This window comes from Stegastes partitus, unplaced genomic scaffold, assembly GCF_000690725.1.
Source record: "Stegastes partitus isolate 25-593 unplaced genomic scaffold, Stegastes_partitus-1.0.2 Scaffold1004, whole genome shotgun sequence".
Taxonomy (NCBI): domain Eukaryota; kingdom Metazoa; phylum Chordata; class Actinopteri; family Pomacentridae; genus Stegastes; species Stegastes partitus.
In genome coordinates this window covers 147,372-157,880 of record NW_007578735.1, presented here as the reverse complement: position 1 = coordinate 157,880, position 10,509 = coordinate 147,372, and the positions used below count along the sequence as shown (strand labels likewise).

At 38.5% G+C, this 10,509-nt stretch overlaps 1 protein-coding gene across 1 annotated transcript in view; it reads left to right on the top strand.

The window, feature by feature from the left end:
• adamts16 (ADAM metallopeptidase with thrombospondin type 1 motif, 16) overlaps window positions 1–10,509 on the top strand; it is a 54,091-nt gene extending 43,582 nt beyond the window's left edge. Inside the window, exons 19-24 of the mRNA XM_008294884.1 lie at window positions 4,760–4,964; window positions 7,283–7,477; window positions 7,614–7,670; window positions 8,063–8,278; window positions 8,461–8,608; window positions 8,705–10,509. Coding sequence (XP_008293106.1) covers window positions 4,760–4,964; window positions 7,283–7,477; window positions 7,614–7,670; window positions 8,063–8,278; window positions 8,461–8,608; window positions 8,705–8,820 — 937 coding nt within the window. The 3' untranslated portion in view covers window positions 8,821–10,509. The remainder of the gene's footprint in view (window positions 1–4,759; window positions 4,965–7,282; window positions 7,478–7,613; window positions 7,671–8,062; window positions 8,279–8,460; window positions 8,609–8,704) is intronic.

Below are 10,509 nucleotides of genomic sequence, written 5' to 3'. Positions count from 1 at the left end.
ATTTATTTATTTATTTTAATAATTAAATTCTGTCCCTGTCGGTCATTCTGTCAGTTTGTGGCATATCACAAATATGATTGAGTCAATATCCCAAAAGGTCTCTAAACTAGAGACGGAGATCATAAACTCCTTCAGAAAATACTTCATAAAGTAGCAGATCAAGGGTGAAGTAAAGTAATTTTCTCACAGACTTTTATACAATCAGTCTTCTTTTTACAACCAGAGGAGTCGCCCTCTGATGGCCAGTAGAAAAAACACAGGTTAAGGAACTTCTGCGTTCACTTTCAGACCCAGAGGGTACATCCATCTGTTATATAAAGTCTATTATTTTAACACAAACCATGTTATTTTCTTAAATCTATTGATGATTCATGTCTACATATTCACCTCTTACTTCCTTACATGGACTTTGTGGCGAGAAGTCTTTCCTATTTTGTCAAAATGTTACCTTCCTTTGAGAAGTTCCATTTTATTACAAACAAAGTTACATTTCTTCTGAAATGTAAATGACAATGCAATTTAGATGCATAGGAATGTGTTTTTTTGGGGGGGATCTTCCAATTACTATTCATTGAATGAAACTTTCCAACAACAGGCATGTAGAACTAATAACATTTTTAATGGTGCATTGAATTGCAACATTAGCTAAGTGTACACACGAGAACCCAATTAGAAACATGCGTGAAAAGAAGCATGTATGTTATTGATACTGTAAGTTCAATAAAACTGAACTTGGCTCTATTTGTTGCTAGTTTCCCCAGTGTTGTTAGAGGTTGATGAACATGTGGTTAGTTTACTTGCCAAGGGGAAGCATGAAATTCCATTGATTGTCTAAAGCTTACAAAGTACAAAAGGCACGGTAAGCTCTGTAAAAGTTACACAACTTGGTCTCGGACTGAGCTTTAACAACTAATTAAATGCACTCCTTAAATGTCTGTTGTCTATGAAAACACAACATACTGATTGGTCTAAACTATTGTTGTCAATTGCGCTCTTTTAGAAATCAGATAACACAAATTGACATATTACTACATATGAATACTTTATGCTTATGAACCAAAATGTATCGTATTATGTTTCTATGACGGGCTTACAGTGGAAAATTCAATTATGCTTCGATTGGTAAATGGATTCGTAGTGGAGTCGAGAAACTAAATGTGTCATGAGAAAAGAGGGCATACGTCCAGGATCTACCCTCAGTTTCTGTCTGTCTGTCACTCTCTCACACACAGAGGCATAGGTGAAGCCTTTGAGGTCATGGGTGAGACCTTTATGTCCAACCTCTCACCCATCCACATACACACAGCGCCATAAGACCCCCAGCTGCAGTGTCCATTACCTGGGTGGCTTCAGGCTCGGCTGTAAACACAAGTCTAATGGCCTCGACACTTTGATGTGGCGTCTTTTTTTTCTCTGTGACCTGTCCAACCCTGTCTAACCCTGCACACAGACAGACAGACACACACTGGTACCACCAAGCAGCCAGCCAAGGATAGCTGTCATTCAATCTAAGTTGTGTTCCGTTCACAGCACTTCAAATCTCTCAACAGAGATTTGCGAAGCTGTGGCTGCATGACAAACACTCTCTACACGCTCTGTCTGCTTCTCCGTCCGTCCCACTGTCTGTATCTTTTAAAAGTCATTTATAAATATGTCCACAGTCTCCCTCTCTGTAATGCACGCTTACTCAACTACTCCTCTCTTTGCTCATGGTTATCTCAAAAGTCCATGTTCTTTCCACTTTGTTTTCTTTGCTCGCTCACGCCATCCCTCTCACACTCTCCACCAGGTCAACACTCTATAAGCATTTAATCACTAATGGATTTGTGTGTTTACGCTGAGTTGAGGAAGCGGTGATAATAGTGGTTGTAAAGTAATCTCACAACAGTTTACACTCTTGTCTCGGGCCTATGTCCTTCATTATCTACAGCTGGACTTGCTTAGATGTGCATGCTCAGGCGTGTGTGTGTGTGTGTTTATATATGTGCATTAGAAGAACCATGTATTATCAAGAGTGTTTTGATAGATAATTTGGATAATATATGAATTTGAACAAAGCAGTACTTTTCCTGCATAAATCACCAGAGTTTGGATTCGAATGTAAACACTAAAAACAACAGTTGTAGTTTGATAGGAGAATATTTGAAATCATAGTAAGATTAGATATTTGATTCAATACTTTCCTGTTGTTTACATTGTAAACCTCCAGACTGCTTATCTTCACATTTAAATTCTCGTTAGAGCTTCTCATACCAATGAAGTGCACACAGAGTTCAGATTTTCCATTAAATGTTCATAAAATGCATGTAATAAGTGCAACATATTTATTAGTTTGTGCGCACTCTTGCATAACGTGTGAGCTGAGACAAAACATTTGCCAGCGCAACCAAAACACGCACCCTGGACTAGACCTGCTGGCTGTGGTCATCAGTCCGTCTCTGCGTGTCATACTATTCTGAGGGCCACGTAGTTATTTCATTTTGCTGCGTCTGCACCCAGCGCGTTGGACCGAACTTGCATTACATCATGGAAAAAGGTTTCCGATGCCCACTCACATTTAGAGCATGATATCATTCCTTCTCAGAGTGTGAGCGTACACTGATATAGGCAAGAAAAAAAAACTACACACACACAGACATATACATGTGAAAGTTCAAGCACACACACACAGTGGCCAAGCCATAAACACTGGTCAGAGGTTATTTAATGCTCCCAGTGTGCATCTAGACGTCATTTAAACCACAAAGGCTATCTGACACACTGTCCACAGGATACCCGATGCCTTCTGCTTCTGTCCAGACAGAGCAGTGCTGACTCGTCTGTCAACCACACATACTGATAGCAACCAAGGCAAAGATCTCAAGATGGTCTTAACTTGATACAGCATTAATCAGTGTATTAAGTCAATGGCCATTCCTGTGAAGTCATTCCTTTACAAGCAAATACGCTTCAGTATTATTTAAGCCCTAATATATCATCCTTTTAATCCACGATATTAAAATCATTTGCCCACTGTAGGTCATGTGGCCATATTTTCCTTTTCTGTGCAGAATGTGATACCTGAGGTGGACCTAAAGGGTGTAAGGGAGCCAAAACAATATGTCACGAGGTGTACTAATATGATCATAAATGTTGTTACGTATTAAATTCATGATTTCAGCTAACCCAGACAAAATCATATATCACTTTATAGAGATCTTGCACAGTTTAATGGTTGGAATATTTATGGAGACACACATAATAAAAACACATAAAATACTGAATTTCCTGCCTCTTGAAATCATCGATGTAAGCGTAGTGTGGCCAAATATATCTCACAATGTTTGTCTAAAAATTGCCGTGACTTGAATTAGTCGTCTGGTTGGATTTATTTATGCATTTAATGACACCACGAAGGTTCGGCTCTTATTTCTTTGCCAAAGGTTGATAAATGTCATGTCAGCATGTTAAATACATCGCTGTATGTGTTGATCACTTGGTTAGCTGTTTGAAATAAACAACCGAATAAAGACTTTAATCTCTACATTCCCCTTATCTAAATCATCCTCTGATGATACTACAAAGTGCATCTTCCCTGTGACAAGTCATGGCATATATCAGACCAGATGGATTTTCTCCCTCGATATTTATTTAGATTCAATAGTGCGTGTATAATGCCCTTTAGAGCTTTACTCTTCTCATTCACCTTATACAACATTCCAAGCAAGTGATGCACCCAAATTACTGCAAATATAGTTTAGACTGTTAATATACACAACTCAGCGTGCTGACAGCAACATTTTTGGGTTGTTTGGGGTAGATCTTTGGAGGCTGGGTGGGTACACTGGGGTGAAGTTAGGGAGAGGATGATCGAGTGTGTGATGAAGGATTAAGCTGCCTGCACCGAGAGCTTGGGGTCACTTGGAATAGATGCAACAAGGCTTTAAAGAAGAGAGAAAACTTACGGATTAGACGACTTAAGATATTAAAAGGTGTGGTGTTGAAATTTTTTTTTTTAAAAAAGACACTAAAAATAACATAAACTCACTGTCCCAAAGTGCAATGCAATATTATAAAGATTGCCAACATATTTGTTTGGCGTGTTCAGTACAAATGGAGGTAATTATTGTAAGAAATATGTGGTGACGTTTAGCTTTAGTAGTGATGAGGGTTGAGTTTGGGCAAGTAGAGGGTTTTAAAATTTTTGCAGTGGGGTTTAAGTTACAGTTTAAAAGCCTGGTGTTTCGGGATTTGCTCTAAAGCCAGTCATCCATGAACTGAAGCCGAACAGTCTTGCAATACTTCAGCGTGTCTGATGCCAGCAACATATGAAGACTTGATTTAGGATGTATGGTAAATGTACAAGACTTTGCGCTTTTTCTTTTTTTTTTTACACTGGATTTGCAAACAGCTTTGCAATGATTGCCTTTTATACAGACAGACACTCACACACACCAATGGTTGGTTCACTGTCTTGCTCAAGGACACAAGTGGACAGGAGGAGATAGAGATTGAACCACTAACTCTGCAATTAGTGTAGTCGACCACTTACATTATGTCAGCTATCCAAATCATAACGATCAATAAAAACACAATAAGCATAAATAGCTACATTTATTAAGTTATTGGGTTTATCGTCACTTCAATTTTGAAACATCTTGCAGAGCCCACTGGAGGAGCAAACGATTAACATATATGAACTCCTGCAGACTTCTTGTCTGAATAAGTGATTGAGGGGCTGCGCATGTTGACTCAGCAGGCTTGTGTTGTGTTGTCCCAGCTGGTCTGTAGGAGAGTGGGGGGTGTGCAGCCGGAGCTGTGGAGGAGGGGAGCAGACACGGCAGGTCCTGTGTGTCCGGAGAACCAGCCGGACCAACGTAGACGCCCTGGCTGACTCTCAGTGTGCCCAGTCTGCCCCAGTCAGGAGGCAGGCCTGCAACACACACAGCTGTCCACCAGTCTGGACCGCTGGGCCGTGGTCACAGGTAAGCATGTAAAAGAGCAGCTGGTATTTCCATGTGTTTACACTGATGTAAGCGAGTGAGAGCATATTGCTCTTTTCATACAAAGCCTTAATCCAAGGCTGGAAAAAAAAAAAAACACTTTAAAGTTGCACACTGGCCATTCAGCTGTGCACATTGTGTTGTTAAGTGGAACCTGGCTTTGATGGCTTCACCACATTTTATGACAGTGATCTCAGTGGCTTTAAACTATGAATGTGCCTACCGAGACCTCTGGTGTTTTTTGTTCTCGCTCCAATTCCTGTACATTGTGTGTGGTGACTTGTCTCACTGTTAAACCTTTTTAACGGCCATTTTACCCCAAATATCCTGAGCTACATGGCACAAATGGTGTCCAGTTTGCTTCCTCTCTGGTTCTCTGTGGCACGGCGCAGTGCGTCACACCACCATGTTTATTGGATGTAGTGAAACACATTCAGGATTTTTGATTTAGAGCGCGCCATTAGATGTGTGCCTAGAATCAAAATGAATATTGAGGGAACTGTTGGATTACCTCAAAGGAATTATTAAGGAAGTAAAACACAGTTAGTCATTGTGTGGAGTATTGGACATATTGTATTGGAGCTATTCTGAAATACTTTCTGTCCATAGTTGGCTTGTTAAGGTCTTTGGTCTGTGACCTTTTTCTCTATTTTACATCATGTAATAACTACATAGTGTTGAATCTTGGGCATATTTTTGTAAATCCATCCATTTAGTAGAAAATAGATGGAAAAGCCACCTCTGAAATGATTTAGGAACCATAAAAGTATTTGAACAATGAAAATAATCAGCCAAAATGTTCCTTCCAATGAGGCCTTAACTTGATGTTGGAATATTTAGATTCATAGTAAACTTAAAAAAAAAAAAAAAAGACATTTCTTTATAAATAAATTTTAACTGTAATTTCTTGAACGGCTTCACTGTAAGTTTACAAACTCCCCATGCTTTGTGAAATCATAGGTAATAACTGGTAAAATCACACAAAAACAATTAAAATGATTTACATGTTAAACATAAATAAACAGGCCTAAACTGTAAATGTCTTCATCAAACACCAGTATTTTTTTTGTTTTGTTTTGTTTTTTTAACACTCTTTTAGAATGTTTGACCATGAAATTACACCATTTTTAAAAATTTATTTATATATTTATTTATTTATTTTTACTATTTTTCTTTAAAATCAGCAAAATGCAACAAAAATATCATTTGACAGATATTTGCCATTATTTAAAAGAAAAATTGTGTATATGAAGGACTGAGTACGGAGAATAATTCTTAAAACAGTCATTTTATGTATTTNAAAAAAAAAAAAAAAAAAAAGACATTTCTTTTTAAACATATTTTAACTGTAATTTCTTGAACGGCTTCACTGTAAGTTTACAAACTCCCCATGCTTTGTGAAATCATAGGTAATAACTGGTAAAATCACACACAAAAAAATTAAAATGATTTACATGTTAAACTAAATAAACAGGCCTAAACTGTAAATGTCTTCATCAAACACCAGTATTTTTTTGTTTTGTTTTTTTTAAACACTCTTTTACAATGTTTGACCATGAAATTACACCATTTTTAAAACTTTATTTATTTATTTATTTACTATTTTTCTTTAAAGTCAGCAAAATGTAACAAAAATATTATTTGACAGATATTTGCCATTATTTAAAAGAAAAATTGTGTATATGAAGGACTGAGTATGGGGAATAATTCTTAAAACAGTCATTTTATGTATTTCCCTTGTTTTGTTAAATTACAGATAGAATCTAGTAAAATCGCAGAAGAAAAGGATTCATTTATATTATACTATACTATAAAAAAAACCACGATGAAATACAAATACAAAGTAAATTGTCCCTTTTTACAATCTGTGACTGTAAAATTATACTGTTATACTATACTTAACTCAGCTAAATATTCACTGTATTAAATATATGGATATTTGCAACGATTGAACGTGATAGTATTCCATTGCTTTTCAATCTATTTTCTTCTGGCAGCCTCATTTTCACTTTTTTTTACATATGTATGTATATATATATATATGTTTTTTTTTGTTTTGTTTTGTTTTGTTTTTTTTACAGTGTACAGATTTTGCTTATCTCATAAACGTACCTTCTGCCTCCACATCAGCTGAACAAAACCCACACAGGCACATGGACATTTTTGCAGGCAGCTGTTGTAAATAATATTGTAACACTGTAGCATTGGAACCAGCTAATCCATCACTGGCAAGGAGAGAGTTATGCCTAACGCCTTAAATATCATCAAATGTCATGGTATTGTTTCTTTCTATTTGGCAGTGCTCTCGTAAGTGTGGCAATGGTTTAAAGAAGAGGACTGTGCTGTGTACGAGCACCAACCCAGATGCCCAGACGCACACACTTCCAGACAGCATGTGCGCAGGCCTGCCGAAACCTGCCAGTCAAGAATCCTGCTTCCTCAAACGCTGCCAGAAGCAACGCAAGGTCCAGTGGTTCGTCTCAACATGGCAAGAGGTAACTCAACAGCAGTTACAAAGACTGGAATGAAGTATAACCTTTAAATGAAGAAAGCAGTAGCTGTGTAGTGTGTCAAAATGATTTCCATGTAAATGACTCCTCTTGCTTTGTTTCCTCTTTCTTTCATGATCAGTGTTCAGTAACCTGTGGTCGAGGCTATCAAGCGCGCTTCATCAAGTGTGCAGAGAAGGTGTGTATTTGCTGTGTTTACTCTAACATAGTAAAATGTCAACTCCTAATTATTAAAGGTCCCATATGTTAAAAATCTAACTTTACTGTTTACTTAAAGTTGCCAGTAAGAATTCGGCCCAGGTGCTATGTACACCCATTGGTTTTCAGAGCAAAACAGCCCTTTTTAGAACAACCCCAAAACCTGGTCATGGTAAAATCAGCCATCTTTGCAAATGTTGAGCCAAAAAACACTGTAGGGATGTATAAGACTTTGATTAATTCGTTGAAATGGGGCACATTATTGGACTTTTAAAGCAGTAACTTTGAACATAATTATAATTCTCATCTCTTCCAGTTCCCATTTGCCTTGTGTGTTGTCTTTACTTGCATCCTTGGTTTTTATGATAAAAGGACACTGCAGGGAAATATAGAGAACTTGCTGCCAAGAAGTGCCACCACGTTCCCAAGCCCACCGTGGAGCTCCAGAAGCCCTGCATCCTGGCTGAGTGTCCCGTCCGCACAACCCCACCAGTCAACCGATGGAGGACGCATCAGCGCACCCGTCCAACTCAGCCCCAACCTCACCCTCCGCCTCGTCCAGAATGGCACTCGTCTCCTTGGTCTCAGGTAACGTAACGAAAAGCATGAGCTGAAACATTCGAGCAGCAGCACGTTACATTGTGTAGCGTTGCTTTGTAAACTCGTCAACACTTAGTGATTGTCAAGAGATTGGGCACTGTTTGCGATGTACTTGGTGGATGAAGTTTATGGTATCCATCATCAAAGCCTTGCTGCTTTGTACTCCACAGTGCACAGTGACATGTGGAGGAGGAGTTCAGGCCAGGACGGTCCAATGTCTCGCTCAGGGGAAGCCATCTCCTGGCTGTACCCTACATCTTAAACCCCCAATGTCCCAGGCCTGCAACACCAACTTCTGTCCACAACCTGAGAAGAAAGGTACTGACACGCTACACATTCAGTCTGAACAGAGTTCTCTTAAAATAATGTCAGAATACTTGCAAGCTTTGATTTATTTTCCTTTTTTCCTCACAGACCTTGCCTGTAGGGACTACTTCAACTGGTGCTACCTGGTGCCTCAGCATGGAGTCTGCAACCACAAGTTCTATGGCAAGCAGTGCTGCCAGTCCTGCTCAAATTCAAACCTATAATTTTTTGCAAAGTGACTAAGTCTGGGATACAGACAGATAGGTGGTTAGATAGTCAAAGGACTACATTTGATGTCCATGCTTGAAAAGACATGTTTTTCTTAGAAGCGTGTGGCAAGCACTGAAAAACAAAGTACGTTTCAATGGAAGTGCAAGAGAGTTGCCGTGCCCTTTGTTCTCCCTGCGATGCCGGACATCTGGATACAAGAACTTGATGCTGACAACACTACACGGGAATGTGATCAGGAAAGAATAAATAAAGAAGAGAATAATGAGGAGGAACTAGCAAAATTGGAATCTTGATTAAAGCGAATAGGACTGACATGTCTGAAAGAAACTGAAAACCTGAAAAAGCCCAGCTTTGTTTATATACTGTAACTGAACAGATCTATACCCAGGACACCCAGCATCTCCAGCCAGCCAAAGGCCAATGATGGCAAACCAACAGAGAGAAACTGCTGATGAGGTTTCAAGCACAACATGTGATACGCCCTGGTTTGTGCTGCAGTTCTTGATCAATTGCTAATCTGGGGACTGATTATGAAAAGGGATGTTTCAAAGAAGCAATTACGTAGACATAATTTCACCTGGAGCTCGATTAAAAACGGGTCAATCAAAGTGGATTTCCTCAGTAGCTGGACAATAGCAGACGGCTCCGTGCTGTCATATAAGAGAAAAAAAAAAGGAAAGAAAACAAATTAATCATACACGAGAGAACTATTCTGAGATGAAGCTGTCTGTGTGAACTGGCTTTCATACTCTGTGGTGCTACAACTTTGTCACACTGATTTCACCAAATCAATGTGAAATCCTCAAGTTTCAGGAATGAACAATTGAATTATGTGACCCATGTACAGTATTGTTTGTTTTATTTATTGGCTTTACAATGCAGCGTTGCTGGAAGACTGTATTAATAAGCATTATAAATATGTCCTTTTATTACTCCACCCTGAACCCATTACTTTCATATTTTGTATTATGTTTCATTACATGCTGACAAACTGCACCTTTTAATGCAAAACAATTATTTGATTTTGAAAAAGAAAACAGCTGTCAGGTAGAAATCTTTATCAGCACCAAACCATATGAGCGTGCTGTTTAAAAAAAGAAAAAGTCACTGGTCCACGTTTTGTTATTTGACATTATCAAACAAGGAAGTCATACATTGCATTTATCGACATGGCACAAAAATGCATTACATATCAATTATGGTTTGAAAGCACTGATGGATAATGGCTAATACTATTACAATGTGTTTTTTTCTACAATGTAAATGAAATAACATTAACAAATGTGTGTCATGACAGCAACTCAACTGTAGCATGAGTCTTGATTTCATTCTTTTCAGCTGTAAGTCTGACTTAATTTCATCTTCCAGGGGGTACACACTTTTTAGCTCTCCGTGGATTCTTGCAAAGTGGAAAAAGGCTCAGGAAGGAAACTTGATCACCTCAGTCATACTTTTTTGGCTGAAGTCTACAACCGGGCATGTTGCTGTCATCATGCCCTGACAAAGGATTTGCCTTTCAGTGTCTTATTAACATCACTATCGTCATTGTTACACGTTTCACTTTCTACGATAGCAGGGACTCGACTGTTCTTTTGTGTTTCTGTGACTTTATCACATAGCTTTGTAACTTTCAGATGTAACAGCTGTAATGTACGTTTGTAAATTTAAACATACCTCCATAA